Source organism: Sceloporus undulatus, chromosome 6 (genome assembly GCF_019175285.1).
Source record: "Sceloporus undulatus isolate JIND9_A2432 ecotype Alabama chromosome 6, SceUnd_v1.1, whole genome shotgun sequence".
Classification (NCBI taxonomy): Eukaryota; Metazoa; Chordata; class Lepidosauria; order Squamata; family Phrynosomatidae; genus Sceloporus; species Sceloporus undulatus.
Window position 1 is genome coordinate 163519754 of NC_056527.1, and position 19332 is coordinate 163539085.

General features: G+C 41.0%; 1 protein-coding gene across 1 annotated transcript in view; it reads left to right on the top strand.

Moving 5' to 3' along the window:
• NTRK3 (neurotrophic receptor tyrosine kinase 3) overlaps positions 1-19332 on the top strand; it is a 394026-nt gene that overhangs the window by 192023 nt on the left and 182671 nt on the right. Inside the window, 1 exon segment of the mRNA XM_042476552.1 lies at positions 654-756. Within this exon segment, the coding sequence (XP_042332486.1) occupies positions 654-756 (103 nt within the window).

Here is a 19332-nt window from a genome sequence, read left to right on the forward strand (position 1 = left end):
ACATGGAAGTAGTATGGAATTTTCACCCTTTAGAGAGAAAAAAACCTTGCCTTCACGTTTAAGTTTCTTTTCGCAAAGGGTTTGCATTTTTATTGTTGCAGTTGTTTTTGTTGCAAATAAACCCTTGACATCTCACCATTTTACAGAGACTTCCTTGACTCTGTTGTTAAAAAATGACAAGACTGTGATGTCTGCTTGATAAGAACATTCCACACTCAACACCTCTGTTGATCTTGTTTTCCTGTACAGTTTTACTACTAATATTCTACTATTATTACAGAAGTTTTGCATTCCTTTAATGTTCCCGGTATACCACAGGCGCTTGCAAAATATGTATGTATTTGTATATATGAATAAAGTGACTTGGATCTGTCAACTTCCTTTGTGGTATTGAAATCAAGATAGCAAATTAAGAAACAATAGCCACCCTGATTTGTCAGCGTGAATTGTTTGTTCTGTGTTTATCCTATATTCTTTCTCCTTTTCCTGTTTGATTTCTCTTTTCGTTTGTGCATTTATCTTTCACTTCAAATAGAATGTGTGGGCATTATAACACTATAGCGTTGTAATAATATCATATGATGTACATAGTGGAGAACAAGTCACTTTGAGTGTTTCAGAAATAATACTGATATTCATTGTGCCGTTCACAGGTATCCATAGCTGTTGGACTTGCGGCCTTTGCCTGTGTCCTCCTGGTGATCCTCTTCATTATGATCAACAAATATGGTCGGCGATCAAAATTTGGAATGAAAGGTACAAGTCAATCCCCACATCTCCCAACGTATTATATTCTGGGGGAGGTTGGGGGGGTGTTATTTTCATCTCCTCTTTGTCTTTTGATGGACATTGGTTTGGCATCTGTACAAACGTTCCTGTTGGAAATCCAACTGTGCATTGGAAGCAAATCTAAAGCAAGAATTTGTGGCATGATGCAGAGACTTCAAGCACAGAAGGATAGCTTATGTGCAGTTTCAACTGTAGGTCGCCAGTGCTCATCATTGGTTTTCAGCCTACTCTTTGTTTGGTGTTGCTGATTTCATGTTGCTTAGTGTATCTGTTCCATTGAAGAAGTGACAACCCAGGGGACTCCATTCTTATGAGTCTAAAGATATACAGCAAGAAGAATGCTGGTGAGCCTTATAAGGAATGTCTTCTCATTCAAGGTCTATGTAACATTCAACCTCCAGGATATCTCTATCTATTGTAGGATTGTGGAATACACACACACACACACACAATAATATACATATTGTTGCTATTATACACTTTGAGAATTGTGGAATATATGATGAGAGAACATTGTCTGATTTACAATGATGTTGGTTTTACACTTTTTTGGGGGGAGGGATTTATTTCTAGGTATAGACACCTAAAGAAAGTAGGATTTCCCTACCTTTTACCCCCTTAAATTGCTAAATAATTGTCATCTGACCTATCCTGATTCTGTACATCCTATAGAGCATGACAGATGGCTATGAGTGGCCTTATCCAGGCAAGTAACAGGTTGTGGATGGATGTAGTTACAGCACATTAATTGCTTCAAGCGGACAACTTGCAAAAGATCTGGCACTCATCAGAGGTCTTTTTAGTCTTCCTGAGTCACCATTCTCTCACTCATCCACCTCCACCCAGCTTTTGAGCACTTCTTGAACAGTAGGGCATTAAAATAGCAACAGTCTAGCCTGGAGGCCAGCACTCTGTTCCTTCTTTATTTACACTCGTGTTGTGAATTTCCTACTTTAGTGAGGAGGAACTGGGTCATGTAAAACCTGGTTGCATGTGGTGCTGTCCTTCAGAAGAGTCTAGCTTGTGGAATGATGATGGTGGATTGAGCTGAATTGGTGGATTGGGCTCAAGACTCTCCTTGCTGAATGGTGATGGGCCAATCAGTCAAGCTCATTTTGTCAGACTCCTCATTTTCTCCAGAAGCTCATTTATTCCTTGTTCCACACCAGTTTTTCTTCTCTTTTGCAGAAATACGTGCAGAATGTTCATGCAGTCTGTACACCTATATCTATCAAAAGTGCACACATTCTAGCATTGTATGCCATTTTCTTTTTAAAGGAACACGCCGACAAATAAATGTTTAAAGAGACTGGGATGGGAAAGAAAATTGGTGTCCTCAGACCAGGCATCTATTCTGAGACGGCCCACCAGTCAAACATAGGATTTCTACGTTTTACTGTGTTTGTGCATTAGGGTTGGTTAATGGATCCCATTCCTCTATGTGATAGGAAGACCTAGCCCTTCCAATGTTAATTACTTTGTGCAGACTAAGCACGGGAGACTTCTATTGCTAGGTTATTGCATTTTTATTGATCTCTAGAAAGCTGCTTTCCCCCCAGGCATAGTTGATCTATTTCCTATAGACTATGGTCTGTGAAGTCGAAGGCTTTCATGGCCGGCGTCCATAGTTTTTTGTGGGATTTTGGGGCTATGTGGCCATGTTCTAGAAGAGTTTCTTCCTGATGTTTTGCCTGCATCTGTGGCTGGCATCTTCAGAGGCTGTTACTTTGTGAATGCCAAAGTGGTAGCAGAGATAGTTCTTATGGTCATGTCCAGGCGGATCAAATGGAATTGGCCTCACTTTCTTCCCAATACAATTCAGCAGACGGGGGGGGGGGGGGGACCATTACAAACTCCATGATCTTTGATTTGTTTGTTTGTTGCACCTTTTTCCCACCTGCTATTGAAAGTCCTCTGGTTACTGCACAGTATATTAAAATGTAATAGAACAATGACTGAAGATGGAACACAATAAAACCACGGTAATGCTAGCAGCAAAGAAAAAGAACATTTCAACATATGAATCCAAAATTAAAAACCAGCAGTAAGGTAAAAAAAAGTGTCAAGATTGAAGTGTGTTAAGATCTAAAAGTATTAAAGACCAATCGTTTTGTTTTGTTTGGGGCATTTGGGGGGGAACTCAAGCTCAAAGGAATATGAGAGTAGCTTGAAAGGGGCTAAAGTGTTCTCAATAGATTGGAGGTAGATGGAAGTTTACAGTCCAAATACACCCCATCAGACATTTTGTGCGTAATAGTTTTGTGCTCTCACCGCAAAATAGATTTTCCAGCATATCACAAGGCTCTGACAAGTGGCAGGTTAACTGATACTGGGTCATAAATATATAGACTGGGGCTGACAAATCTGTCAGTCTGTCTTTAACACACATATATTTAAAATAACACATCAAATTTATCCTGCCAAATTTATGAAGGACTTTTGGAACATTTCTATCAAACACAAACTGTGCAACATTTTTAGCATCTATACTTAACAGACTCAAGAGGTAAAGCTAATCTCAGGATGTAGAATATCTACTTCTCCTCCATTCACATGTTGTTAGAATTCATGAATATCCCCCTCCTCTAAAGTGCAACAGTTAAACACATTTGAAAGTCTTAAATATAAACTGTGCACGACTACTAAAACCCTGCAAAAGGTGGGAGATTTGCCAGTGTTTTTCACAGTCCTCTTTTGAAGTGTGTGCGCAGGCTACATTTGGATGGTGTGCCTCTTAAAAATGCTCCTTTTGATAAGTTTCTCTACCAACTTGTACCTTCTGCTACCTGTTTCATAAATCATAGACATAAAAGTCTCTCTGCAGAGTTAATTCTTTCTTTCCCATCCTTTTTCAAAGAGGCTTTTTATTGGTAAAGCTGTTAGGCAGAATCCTCAGTACATGAAGTCCCAAACCTGGGATGGTTTCTCCTTCCTTCTTTAATTTATCTAGTCAGTGTGCTCTCTATAAATGCAAGGCACAAGTGAATCTGCTTCCAATTTATTTGTAAGGATAATTCTCCCACCTTTTTACTACATCGTGGGGCTGTGTGTATGAGACCCTTATTCACCAAAGTAATTGCAAGTGTTTCAAATTGATTCAAAGTCCACAAATTCCCAAATTGTTGTTGCATGCACAGTTGGTTTAATTGTGCACCATTCTCAATTCATTAGTAGTGAGTTAATGGCCATTGGAGTTGTTTGCTAGCTCACAGTCGCACATTTCAATTTGCCAAGTGGAGCTAAGAAGACCTCAGGGCTTTTCCCTTTGGAGGCCAAGCGATGGCAGGGATCCTTTGGAAAACATGTTTAGAAATTTCAATTGATCCAGAGTTCCACAGTCAGCTTTTTGAACATGACTTCTAAAAGTGAACATGCCATTGATCTGGTGCCTATCTCTAGGATTTCATGTGCTTATATTTGAAGATATATTGGTTGAATTGCTTGTTATGCTATTTTTAGTCTCTCTCTCTCTCTCTCTCTCTCTCTCTCTCTATATATATATATATATATATATATCATGCTCCCCATCCTGGATGCCTTAATACAATGATAGCACCATACCACCTGGAACACACTTTCTCAGCTGAGTTTAGGAACAGAAGGAACAATATTCTGATTCGGAATGAGATAGCTTACTATATACTTACATAATGGCAGGATACACATGTTTGCAATAAAAGTGAAAGGACATGAATAGGAATATATGTTAAATATTGTGGGTGTTAATATTTTTAACATGAGGTTTGGTTTAATTATTACATCTGTTACTTGAATAATAAATAACAATGGTTTGTGTAGATTAAAATCTTGATCAGTCAATTTGAACTGAATGAAAGTTCCCTTATTCCAGGGCTTTAAACATCATTGAGTTCATGAAATGAAAGGAAGGGAGTGTGGGGGCAACCATAGAAAAGAAGAAAAGGAAGCAAGCAAGATCAGTGATTGCTTGCAACTCATTGTGTGATGTTTTATGAATGATACTATTGTTGGTTCATTTCATGTTCATTTCTAACATGGCTATATGAATGTGGATGTAGAAAGTACTTGCTGAGCTGTTCAGCTGCAATTCTGAATTAGTTAATAGGTGTGTCAAGCAAAGTAGCTCCCTATTTGATTATGATTAGAAGCCTTTGACATATTCCTTTATTAAAATATGGTAGCTGTCCTTTACATTGATAACCCAACAATGCCAGCATTAGGATCTTCAGGAGACCAGCTCTTGCTGTGCGGTTTTGGAGACTTACACATATGGCCTGATAGATCCAGAATGGATGTCTGTGTTCACATCTGAGCTTAAAGGAAGTCTAATGCTGAATGTTAGAAAAGCTAGCTTCTGCAGTTATGTTAAGTAGAAGTCCTAATCTCTTGATCGGTGGAGTAGGCTCTACTATTCACTTTATGTGGCAGATGCTTGATGGTACGGAGATGTCACAACTAGGGATGGAATGACGATTCAAAAGTATTTGGGGGGAAATATCCATAAACATATTTTTTTAAATGTCAAGAAAACCTGATGAGCAGAATTATGGAACAACACAAATTGTCATAGTTTGGGATTTATGCTTTGCAAAATCTGGTTCTGCTGGACTAGATTAGGGACCCATTGAGCTTCATAAATTAAACTACATTCAATATTTCTAGGCCTTTTTGGAGGACAGAAATGGACATAGGGCCAGTCAGTGTTAGATTGTGGGTATCTAGTTGAGATGGGCATCCAAAAATGTTCCAGTCTTGTTTTCCTTTTCATTTACTGGTAAAGTAATCCCATGATATGCAATGAAGGATTGTTTGGATGAGTTTACTCTCCTCCTCTGCATCCTGAAATTGTGTGAAAATTTTCCTTTAGTTGTAAATTTTAAAATGTTTCCTGTCTTTAACATATTACAGATATCTGCCCTTATAATGGGATTTTGCCTTTTCTCCTCTTCCTGAGCTTCACTTGCATGCCCTCCAGATCTGCCTTAGAGGCTTTTCAGTTCTGCAGGGCAGATTTGTGTGAGTACATAGAGGACTGCAGGGGGAAGAAGGGGTCCTTTCCACCCACAGTTTCATTTTGCTGTTGGGCCGCTAGGACTGTACCTCATTCTCAATATATATATTTCAGTCCTTGGCAACCAATTCAAAATGCAGGTTAATACATTCAACACTACTGTCAGCTCTTATCCAGGGTTGCTCTTGTGCTTTGTTGAATGTTAGGTTTTGTCTCTCACATACACACTTTCTCGCTCTCTCATTCCTAAAATCATCTGAGCCTTAGGGCATTCTGAATTTGTCAGGGTTGTGACCTCTCTGTGTTGGTATCTTTGTTCTTTATTGGATTTTAAAAGCCTCCTCTCCCTTGGCTCAAAACTACTTATTTTCACCTGCCTTTGAACCCAAGGAGTGGTTTCTGTGGGACTCTCTGTATGCGTTTGTGTGTTTGACTTCAACATCATAAAAAATGGGTTCCTGTTTGCAGGTACCATGCCACCCATTAGAGAAAACAAACTTAGTTTATAAAATTCAATAACCAGGCAGAGCTTGTTGTGCTACATTTCAGTTGAAAGCAATAGCAATAAATATATTTTAAAAATGCACAGAAAACCCCAAGTCCCTTCCCAATAGACCCCCCCTCTCCCAACCTCCGCTGACACCTGACACCAATATTTTCATGCAGCTTGGTCTTAGCTACATAACTAAATAGTCTTTAGCTGGTTATGGACATAGTCTTTGCTTTCAAGATATGCCTCTGGGGTTTACTAGTGGGAGTGTCTCCATGCATCCTGACTTGCAAGTCCAGCATAGTGTGGGTAGCTGTAATGGAGAGACTGTGGATCCATCCAACAAGGTGAGAAGTTTTATGGTAAGATTTGTGTCCAGATGACACAAATCTGGACATTAGGGATAGTTGGAGCAGCAATAACCATGCAGCAAATAAACTACCCCTAGAAGGCATCTGAGGACATAGACTTAACTCTACGAAAGCTCATGCTCCCAACTTCTTTCTTTCAGCTACTCTCAACAGTGCTACAAGCAATCTCTACATACTGATTCTGCAGACTAACATGGCTATATCTTTGAATTCTACCCCAAGATCAGTGCAGATGCTCCTGCAGCCCTTGCTGCTGTTAGCCAGAGCATCAGGATTTAAATGGAAAGAGAGATGGAGCTAGCTATCATCCATATAGTGGTGGCATAAGCCCCCCAAACTCTGGACAACCATATTGTAAAGGACCTCCATGATCTATGTTTTCATATGAGCTTGGGAGGGACATCGCTAACAACCTGGTTTGCAAAACTGGATACAGACAACACTGAGACAATTTTCCTTTCCCCAGCAGCAATGCATCTTGATGTTTAAATATTTCCCCCCTGCCTTCTGTAAAGCCAGAAATATTTAAAGTGATGACATGTAAGTCCCACCCCCCAGTTTCCTCCTTCTTTTCCCAGTGAGGTTTGTGAACACATACTGGTGACTCCTAAAGTTGTTTGCAGCCAGGCTGGGATGCAATATTTTAACACAGTTTAATTTTCTGAGTTATAAAAGCCGCACAATCCCCAGCCTTGAGACCATTGCAGAGTTCTGCCTCTTTGCCACAACAGCACTCATAAGAAGGAGTAAGCTGGAAGTAGCAAGGCTGCAGGGGCATTGGGTTAATGAGGAGAGGTAGGAGGCTGGTGACCTAGCAGAATATTGCTGGTATCATGCGAATCCTCTAACTTTTGCAGCTGCTCTCAGAGCCTGCGGGAAGAGGAGGATAAGTCTGAGTCAGAGTGAAGGAGCTAGAAAAAAAAAATGTCTTTGCTCATGGCAAATTTGGAAGTCACACTGCAGTTTGGTGTCCTGCTTTCTCTTTACTTCAGTATTTCAGCTTTACCACACTGAAAAAATCCCACACTTCTTGACTTTTCACTCAACAAAGCAGCTTTCCCTTGAGGGTGGGGATATTTTTAAAAACTTTCTCCACTTTTAAAGCTTATTCATCCGACCTTTTTTAGTCCAACCTTTGGAATATCACAAGTTTAGTGTTCAATGTGTGTGTTTCCATTTGCCTGCATGTGTTTGTATATATTCCCTCCCTCCTGTCTTCTGGATTTATCTTTGAACAAGCATGGAATCACAAAGCCCTGGTTGTACAATTATCAACTATTATTAATGATTATTTATTATTATTAATGATTGCTGAAGATTCCCAGTTCACCCATCCTCTAGTTACCTTCTTATTTCAGGATAAACATAGCTGCCTGATATCAAAACAGATCATTGGTCACTGGCTGCATCAGCTTTGCAGAAATAATCCAGGTTGACACCACTTTAACTGCCATGGATCAATGCAGCCATGCCAGTTAAAGTGGTGTTAAACTGGATTATTTCTTCAGGGAGGATGCTGCCACTGACTGGGAGAATCATAAGAGTATAGATTTGGATGAGACAACAAGGCCCATCTAGTCTAACCCTTGACATCCAGGAAAACTGAAACACTACTTAAATATGGCAATCCAAGCTCTGCTTTAAAATTCCATGGTAGAATCATAAAATCATAAGAGTTGGAAGAGACCACAAAGACCATCCAGTCCAACCCCCTGCCATGCAGGAACTCACAATCAAAGCACACCTGACAGATCCAGCCTCTGTTTGAAGACCTCCAAAGGAGGAGACTTCATGACACTCTGAGGAAGTGTGTTCCACTGTTGAACAGCCCTTACTGTCAGGAAGTTCCTCCTAATGTTGAGGTGGAATCTCTTTTCCTGGAGCTTGCATCCATTGTTCCAGGTCTTACTCTCTGGAGCAGCAGAAAACAAGCTTACTCCATCCTCAGTGTGACATCTCTTCAAATACTTATATAACATATCATTTCTTAACTGTCTCTTCTCCAGGCTAACCATACCCATTTCCCTAAGTCTCTCCTCATAAGACACGGAACTTTATCACACAGCCCTAGAATGGGCCCATCACGTTCCAAAAAGGGGGGCATGATGAGGATGGGATGGGGCTAAGAATGGATCTTACCACACAGAGGAACACTGCCACTGCTGCCAAACGTTCCCATCGTGTTCTACATCCATGCCAGAGGGGCGATTTTTGAAAACGCTTTTGAAGTTCACAGTTTCCAGACCATTTGCCATTTTGCTCACTGTCTTTTGGAACAGTCCACTTCTTTTCAAGGCAGTGTATTTCACTGTCAAATAGCTATTACAGTAAAGAAGTTCTTACTAACATTTAGGTGGAATCTCTTTTCTTGTAATTTGAATCCATTGGTTCATATACTTGTATATGGAACAGCAGAAAATGAGCTTTCTTTATCCTCTACAAGATATCCTATCATACATTTATAGATGAGTATTCTATCACTTCTCAGGTTTCTCTAAGCTAGGCACACACAGGTCCCTAATTGATTCCTTGTAGGGCTGGGTTTCCAGACCTTTTACCATCTTGGTGACTTTCCTCTGGTCATCTTCCAGCTTGCTCACATCCTTCTTGAATTGTTAATTGTTTAACTTTGAAATTTATATTTATCAATGTTTATATCTGACCAGTTTTCATGGTGGTACACTGATACGTGTATAGTCTTCCTTGAAGTTTTACACTGTGGCCATAATTGTATACTGCTGTTTACATTGCATAACTTTATACATACTAAGCTATGTAGCAAAGGTGCTGTGAAACCCTCCTAGTGATGGGTATGCATATCAGAGCACCAGCAAGAGTGTCCTAATGTGCATCAGCCTCTATCAATGCACATCTGCACTTGTTAGTAAGTGTCCCAATGCACATTGGGGTCTACTGATGTATGTCAGCAATTCCTAGCTGTTGTCTGGGTTGGCATGAGGAACACCTGATGAACATTGGTCGTGATACACAACAGTCACTTCACTCCTTTCCCTATGTAGCAATGTCATGGCAGCTCCTTCTTGAATGTGGATGCTGCAAAACTGCTCAGTTCTATTTCCCACAAATGTAAGTCCAATTATGTAGATGTACATCCCAGACTGAATTCCAGCCCTGCTAATAATCATCCAACATGCAGAATACACCACACATAGTAGAAATGAGAAACAAAGAGGGTTTAGGTAGAGAGAAAGATTCAAGTTAATGACTTTTAATTACAGTGATTAAGACAAGATGCTCAAAAGTGGTATCAAAGGCTTTTTGTGTATGTGCCTTTCCCCCAAAAGGAGGGGACATCTTCATTTGCTGCCAGTTGCACCACTTCTTCCAGCACATTGTCACAGTTGAGGATAATTAAGAGTTTTCAAATGGCAGGAAATTATTAAAACTTCACTGATTTGATTTCCCTGGAGACAGACATTTTTTATCTTTGAAATGCATTCCATATATAGCAGTCACTACTTCCTTGCTTCTCAAAAAAGTTTCAGCTAAGCAGGAGCTATGTTGGGTTTAGAGCAGGTTCTGTTCCTTTGTGTCCCTGTAGTTCCAGCAGAATTTATAGAGCTGATATCGGAAGGGGGCAGCTCTCCTGCACATCTTCCTTCCGTTTTTTTCTCGCTCCTTTCTTTCATGGAAATGAATCATCCAAACTTAGTCACTGTGAGTCGCTTGAGTGACTCTTGTTTTTCAGAGGTAGGCCTCCTTGGTACTAAATGCTATTTTGGTCTTCCCTATGGATGTGTCCAAAGTTATGCTGACACATTTCAGAGGAGAGACTGCACTGTGTTTCTTTAACCAAAGGAGGAATGTGGGGGAAGGTTGGCTAACCTTTGAAAATGCCATTTTTACTGTCTTGACAGGCAGTGTGCTCACCCTCTGGAAAAGAGTTGTGGTTGTATTGTAGAACAGGAGGACAATTGTGTCGCACAGTGGATTCCAGGGCTCTCATGCCAAATATCCTCAGTGAGACACTTTAACCTTCAAAATGGTGAATATGAGTGTGAAAGAGGGTGAAGGAATTCATTTTACACTCCTAATCAATTTTTATTACTGAGATTAGCAAGTATATCATTGTTGATTCATAAAAATGCTATTGTATGTGTTGCTCCAAAGTGTGTGTTGAGGTCTGTTGGAACAGTCATACTAAAGTCATACATATATCTGGAGATTCCTGGGACTGAATATGGTTCTTGATCTTTACACATGTACTGCATGCACTGAACCAGCTTATAACATTTGTTGGCTCTGTTCTGCTATAATTCAACCACTGAAGTCTAACTACTTGTATGTCTCATGACCTGGTGTTCTGAGCTGTAACTGTCAGCAATTCCAGGCTTACCCATGGCTTGGTTTGCTACCATAAATTGGCACGCAACACTATAAGAGAAGCTTTATTGGTGATAAATGATGCAGCATAAACTCTACAACAGAGAAGGCATCACAGCTGGGGTTGAACAATAACTCACACTAGTGGTAGAATTGGGCCTCTCAGCTACTAATAGTACCCAGACTGTTCCATGGCTGACACCTCAGTTCCTCATGGCTGGCTAATAGGTACACTCTTCCCACAGTGAGACCAATGGAACATGGACTCTTCAAGATTTATATAGTGCAGAAGCAAACAAAGGAAACTGTTGTGCGCAAATATGACCCATCTCCCATCTCAACAGCTATGGGAGCAGTATAAGCAGAGAAGTTTACTCCCCCAATTGAAAATGGTGCTAAAATATGAGACTCAATGCAGACTAAAATATCATTAATTTTCTTTTTGCATCATCACACTGCTGGGTCATGTTCAACTTACGATCAACAGTAATTCCAAGGTCTCTTTTGCATGTTGTAGTGCTGAACACTGCATATTCCAACCTATAGGTGTGCATAGAGACCCATCTGATTTGGTTCAGCAGCCATGCTCACTGAACTTGGACTCCTGAAAAACCTTGCAATGGACTTAGAAGGGCCCAAAGTACATGATGCTCATTGGATACTTGCTACTGTATCATTTCTTGCACCACTGTGTGGACTTTCTCCTAAACTATGTCTACCAGAGGATAAATCTCTTGTGCCATCAGATTTAAAAGCTACCATTTCTCCAACCTCATAAAAACTGGTGGATACAGTATCAGGCTAGGGTCCTTTAACAAAAAACAGCCAGGAAGGTGAGGCCAACTACAGTGCAAGTCTGGTCAGCCTACATAACTCAACCCACTAAGACCACAACACTCCCAAAGTGCAATGCAAGGAGGGGGAGATCCCAGCTTGCAGGGCATGCTAGGAAGCTGTCCATGGTCCTGACTCCCCAGACATTTACTCAGATTTGATTTTATCTGTCTGGTCCTAGCTCTGCCTGATGTGGCCTAAATACTTCTACTATATCTGTGAGCTTCAACTTCCAGTGGAGCATGATATTAATAATATGTACTATTCTCATCAGTTCAGGGTAGTTTTCAATAGTTTAGTCCAGTGATGTCCAAACTCTGGCCCTCCAGGTGTTTTGGACTTCATCTCCCAGAATCCCAGACTATTGGCCAAGGTGGCTGGGGCTTCTGGGAGATGAAGTCCAAAACACCTGGAGGGCCAGAGTTTGGACACCACTGGTCTAGTCCATCTTCTTCATCATGTTGAGAACTGGTAGCCAAAGTTTTGTTTCCCACACTTTACATTTACAAGAGGTTGTATACAAATATCATTTTTTAATTTTTTTTATTTAATTTAAAAACCCACCAAGGAATGAATATTTAGCTTTTTTAATTGTTTCAGAAACTTCTTTCAACCTTCAAGGCAGAAGGAATGTGTCTGTGTACCTTGGAAATAATGCCCCATTTAAAAACAAACCAACAATTTGTCTCCAGCTTATATTTTAATGCATGCTTCCCCTTTATCTATCTATCTATTCACTATTTCTGCTTTTAAACAGCTATAGTGTGAGTAGTTTGATGTCAAGTTTCAAAGTCACTTACCCTGGCCTTTGTTTCTAATTGCCATCCAGAAATCTCCCAGACTAACTTCTGTCTCCCTATTGTATATATAGCCGTAGTATTCCTTACCTCCCTACTTTCTGTTTATTATCTCAGCACTCAGCTGGAAAAACTGCTTTCACTATGTATCCACTGTGGATCAAAACCTACAAAGCAGTCTGTAAGCCTGGGAAGAAGAGTAGGAAAAAAATGGGATATGGTGTTAGCGGAGGAGCCCAGTAGGAGACAAAATGACTGTGCAGTGGGTTGCAAATAGGCTATTGAATGGAATTTCTCCTTTACTATTATCAGCATTAAAAAAGAGACAGAGGAAGTGAACAACTCCACAAGACAGAACAGGGAGTGAGCTGAGGTGGCAGTCCTGGCTTCTCTTTCCCCTGTCGGCTTTAATTAATGTTTTAATTGGGATCTGTTTATTCTGCTGTTATCTTGCTTTTCTTTTCAAAAGATGCTGGAAGGCCATTAGCAGTGATAAAACTGTGCTTTGTGGAGGCTGCTGTTAGGCATTCATCATGTTCGTCATTCTCCCATTTGCTTGAGGGCTTCAAAATGTGTTTGTTTGTATTCACACAGCAGCCAAGGAGCTGAAATGTCCCCATTTTGCCGCCCACTTCAGGGGCAGTGCTATGGATAGACACACTTGTTATTTTTCCAGAGGCTAGGAATCTTCCCTGACCATATTAACTTCTCTTGCTGTAAGTCAGATAGCATCCCCCACATTGTCTTCTGAATGATGACCCTGCATAGTGAAGCTAGTTTGCCATTGTACCCAAGAACATGGGAGTGGGCCATTCCACTGGCAGTCACACTGAACAATGCTGATCTTTAGCATTCTGGAGGAAAATCTTTCATAGAATCATAGAATCGTAGAGTCAGAAGAGACCGCAAGGGCTATCCAGTCTAACCCCCTGCCATGCAGGAAATCAAAATCAAAGCATCCCCAACAGATGGTCATCCAGCCTCTGTTTGAAGACCTCTAAGAAAGGAGACTCCATTACACTCTGAGGGAGTTTGTTCCTCTGTCGAACAGCTGTTACTGTCAGGAAGTTCCTCCTAATGTTGAGGTGGAATCTCTTTTCCTGGAGCTTGGATCCATTGCTCTGAGTCCTAGTCTCTGGAGCAGCAGAAAACAAGCTTGCTCCCTCCTCAATATGACATCCCTTCAAATATTTAAACAGGGCTATCATATCACCTCTTAACCTTCTCTTCTCCAGGCTAAACATCCCTTTGGTCAGAATGAAGTCTTGAGAGACTGGGGTCCCTTGAAGACCCATAAGAGTGTTGATGACACATTTAGCCTCTTTTGATCCCACATATCATCCATGAACCCACTCCTGTTAACTCTATGAGTTAATCTAGGGTCTGTTCACACTATACAGTTATAACACTATATTCTATAGTGTTATAGTATTCTATTCTATATACTATGAATTCACCACCACAATACACAGGGACTGACGACTAGACTTACGAATAAAGCATTTGAATGCCAGGGCTTGAACGAATGAATCTGACAGTTTTTGTTTTTCCCATAGACAAAAATTGTAAAAAGTCAGATGCTTTCCTATGTGAAAAACAATCCAAAGTCGGCTGAAATTGTATCACCGCTAGGAGGTGATATGAGAATTCTGTACTAGAAACTCCGGAGACGGAGTGACAGTCAGAGTATACATAACTGGACTGGATGAACAAGTGGTCTGACTTGTATTTGGTCACTCAGTAGAAAGTAGCTTCCAGGATAGTGCTATCCTTGAAAGTGAGGCATAGGCCTTCGTACAAAGCAATGTGTCCGATATGGAAAGCTGTTGATGGTGGTGGGATAATCAGGAAAAAAAATAGTCCCTGTGGAGTATGGACAGCAAGAGGAAAGGACAAAGGCTGCTTCTTTACTCTCATTTGCAGCCTCAGCCTTTTCATGACCAAAATGGGTGTGAATTAAGCTGGGGCACAGTATTAAGCTGCGGCGTTCTCCGCTCCAAAGGGGATCTCTGTCTCACACAGCTCAGCATCTGTCGCTCACACAAAAGCCTGCAGCGCTAAGACAGCTGCTGGAATTGGGAGCAAAGAAGCTGTCCCTTTTGTTGCTGACAAGACAATTTCCATCTGATCCCCTAAAAGCTCTCGTGACATCTGCAATTTTCCAGATGGATAATAAAAAACTGTAAGCTGGGGCGTCTCGGTGGCTTTCTGAGCGCCTGCCCACGGAGCTGCATCCAGCGGTTTTCATATCTGCTGACAGGACTTAATAATCATTACATTAAGTGGAGCCGTCACGGCGGGAGCAGGTGAGGCTACTGTCCTTGGATGGAGGTGCTTTCTTCTTGTTTGTGCAGAGGCATGATGAAGATGTTGCTTGCAAGCAGCTTGCCTCAAGCGAAATCTTGTTACCTTAACCTCCTTTGCTCCAAGGAATCCATATGTTCTACTTCACTTTGGATGAGGCCAGAGGTTTGGTAAGAACTCCTTCTAATCTTGATCCAGTTGTACTAGCAAGTGAAGCCATGGGGTGGGCAGAAATGCTACACCTCTTTCTTCAATCTCCTACAAGATGGTTCCAAAGCTTAGTGTCTCAATCCCCTACAATATGGTACAGAATGACAGTGTGGCTTTATTTGCCGAAGTAAGAGGACTTTGGATACTGGCTGTATGATACTCTTCCTTCATCAGTTCCTAGTTGAGAAATGTTGATCTGCCTAAAAACCTTCCCAATTAAATTCAAATCGGAATAGAGGTTGAACCCAAGTCTCTTTGCTCCCAAGCCAGCTGTCCATTGACTATATTACTCAGCCTTTCCAACACAGTGCAGCCATACAAACTCAAAGTTGGGACTAAGATCAGTGTTGCTCCTTGTTGGTTGCATCATCTTTCTTGGCTACATCATCACTCACTTTATGTATATAATGCCAATTAATTCTGAAACATGTTTTTTCTTATTGGTCATTTGGTCAACTGGATCTTTATAGAAATCTGGAAAGATTTATAGAGCACATTGTGACTTTTGCTTTTAGGGACAAAAGTACCATCATTCAATGTGGTGAGAAGCATTTCTTTGTAATACTCTATTCTTCCCCAAAATGTACAAGTTTAGGGATGCTCACACAGACACACACACACATGTGCGTGTGTGTGCGCACATGCATACAAATACAATTTTGTCATAGGTGGCTTCTGGGCAATTTGGACAGTTGAAGTCCCCCAAAAGTAACATTTCAAAGCTCTGTATGTTTATCCGATACCCCAGAACACCCTGTACATTTATTCAGATTCATTGGTCTCTTCTCAGACTGTTGCTGTTATCACAGTAATCATTGTCATCTTCATAACCATCACCTATAATAATAAATTTCTACTACCATTTGGCTCTCAGTGGGCCTCTGGCATGGCTTCCAAGAAAATCATAAAACAATAGAATCCAAAAGTTAACAATAAAGTCAGACAGTAAATCCCCATAGCATCATAAAGAACGAGCACAAAGTTAAGCCTACAGCACTGATTTCACATTCCCTGTATGTCAAAGCTCATCATAATTTGGTAAACATAACCTCCGCTCCCCTTGGGAGATATAGAAAACTCTCTCTCCACCAACAACAATGTCCTTTGCTCAGCCTAAAGCTACCCATTTTACCTGCGGAATAGGAGAGAATGATGGAACTACGTGGAACATATATTACAGCCCTTTGGGAAAATACTTCTTAGAAGCAGAGTATGCAGAGCCATTGACCTTGAAGAACACATATTAGTGAACACGTGTTGGATGCTTATATTCTTTCCAATGAATGCTTAATCCACCTCCAGCTTCCTATGCGAATACACTGAAAAAGGTCAACCGTCCCAGAAACTTTAACTGGAGTCAGGGAGTTGCAAAACAGGAATACTAAATAAGATAGGAAGAGAAGAAAGTTCTCTTTACAGATCTAATATTCCATTTCTTCCAGTGTCAGTGATATACTGGGGTTCACAGGAGTTTTTTCATTAGAGACGTAGAAATGCCATATGCATTGTTTCCCTTTAATTTAGCCTCATTCCTCACAGTAGCTGAAATGGCAGTGCATTTTCTCAGCAACAATTTATTACTATGTCCCATCTCTGTTTGTAATACAAATTATTTTGAGATGTCTTGATCCTGAATTGGTGTATCAAGTTCCATTAACTTAATAGATAATCTGTTTATGAAGAATAAAAACTGCCAGCACAGGTTTACTGATATGGACCAACACATAGGAATGTATGTGCTTTCCTGACTACATGGTGAACAATGCTGCAGGAAGGGGGCCAGTTTGATGACGTCTGTGGATAGTGTGTGCTTGGTGCTTGGCACCAAGTGCTGGAGATGTGAAAGAGGTGGAGGCAGAAGCTATTGAAGGAGCCATTATGGTGTAGTGGTTTGAGCATTGGACTATGAGCAGGGTTTGGACCCTGGCTTGGCCATGTAAACCCACTAAGGTGACCTTAGCTAAATCACACTCTCTCAGCCTCAGAGGATGGCAATGGCAAAACTCCTCTGAAGAAACTTGCCAAGAAAACTCCATGTTAGGTTCACCTTAGGGTCAGTATAAGCCAGAAATGTCGGGGAGGCACACAACAACAATCTCCTTTGTGTGTCCTCGGCTTGTCTCACAATGGCCCACTCACTCACTCTCAGTGCAGTTAGCTATGTTGGTCACTTCAGAGCTGAGTAGGATTTTTTTTTTCCTCCTTTACCTGCAACCCCCCTCCCCTCACCCCATAGTGTATCTCATGGGACTTGGAGAATTGGCTATAGGTGGTGTCTAAAATAGCTTCTCACTTGGCCGGTTACGTGGGAGAAGTTATGACACTGGTGTACACCTTGGCACCCTTTTGGTGAAGGGCTGGGCTGTGGGATCGCCTCTAGAGGCCATGGGATGAAGGAGGGATAGAGAAGGAGTCTGCCCTTGGAGCCAACCTGCAGGTTTACTCTTTCTTATAAAGTCTTGAGACTTGGCAGGTGAGCCTCTTGGGTTTGCCTTCCAGTAAACAACTCTCCAGGAGCAACCATTGGTGTTTGGATTGACCCTGGGGCCTGATGTTTTGTCAAGGGAAGGAAGGCTGGTCACAGGTTGATGCCTGGGCCTCAGCTGGATCTGCATCAGATTTGCTCCTCCACATGCCCAAATTCAGTTAATGAGGATATAGGTCAATAAGGTTACCCATATTCAACCTATTTGCTTGTTTCTGGTCTCATTATTTCATGAATGGTCATCCAAGGACACAGGTACTAGTAATTCACAGTTCACTTCTACTGCATTGGCCACTGTCAGTAGTACCTTTCTGTTCCAGGTAGATTTCCCATGGGCCCCAGTTCATCATTCTGCTTGTCTTTCTCCCTTTCTCCTTTCTGTGCCTGCCTTTAGGCTTTGCTGCAGATGCACCTTGTATCTGAATGCACTGCTGCCGTGATGTGCCTGCTTGTGGCATCTGCAGTCTTTAACAGTCAAACCTGCCCACTTCTCATTAGGGGCCTCCCTTGCCAGTTCTCTGGCACCTGTTCCATCTCAGGGTATAGCTTTGTTTGTTTAACAGAGATATTAAGCACGGCATGATGGCTCCCAGTGGAGGAGCCGGGAAAACTGCTATCATCTATAAAGTGGAGTCTAGATTTTGTGTCTGCATCTGCGTGGGTTTGAGAGCTTATTTTTTCCTGAAGTTAATTGATGTCAATTACTTGTTAGTTACTCTTTTTTGGGTTGGGAGGGTATGGCAGCAGTTAATTTTGTGTGTCTGCACAGCGTAGAGACAGAAACATTGAAGGCATGGGTGCTAAAATGAGAACATCTAGAGCAGAGCAGATTGCTTTTCTATTGCTATTTGTGTTTGATCTTCCCCACATTCTCCTTCACATTTTATGTACAACAGTTTACGTTTTGCCCTTGTTGATTGTTGATGCTCTTCAGAGTATTAAGGAAATGATTTAAATCACAGAGGGGGATTTTTAACACAATTCTGGGCTTGCACCAAAATTACTTTTCTGGTGGTGGTTTAGTAAAAGTACATATGGGCTCGAATGCACATATTATTGGCAAGAGAGAGAAGCATGAATTGAGAATGACTCAATTCCACATATGTGGGAGACTGAGGAAAGCTGGGAAAACCCAATGGAAGATATTGGGCAATTTAGATTTTAAAATGGAGTTGGGGGAGAAATTAGGATGGAGAAAGCTTTACTAGTTATCCCCAGAAATAACCTTTCAAAACCAATAATTGAATCATCATTGAGTTGTTTTTCTAGGAGTCCATGTCACTTTGGTCTCGGCTTGCTAGGAATGAAAAGAATATTCAAAAAACATATGGCAAAATGATTTAAAAACATATTATTTGAGTGTTGAGAAACCCTGATGAAAAGAATCCTGGAATGATGGTTTTCTTAATCTTAATCTCTCTATGTGTTTTAAGAAAACCAATGTACTACAGGCTTGAGTTAGATACACAGTTCTTTGCTCATTTCATTCTTGAAGCAAGCAACAAGTAATTTTAGCAGTTTTCTTCCAGTTGTGAGAAAGTCTTCAAAAACTACACAATTTTCAAAGACCGTTCAGCACAAAATTCAAGGGATTTTATTTTTGCACAAAAAGCAACAATTTCTGTGCAGAAATGCTTTTTTTAAAACAGAAAATGTTGCTGCTTTCGGTGCAAAAAGCAACCACCCATGGGCAGAATAAGTCCTGAAATGTGAATACT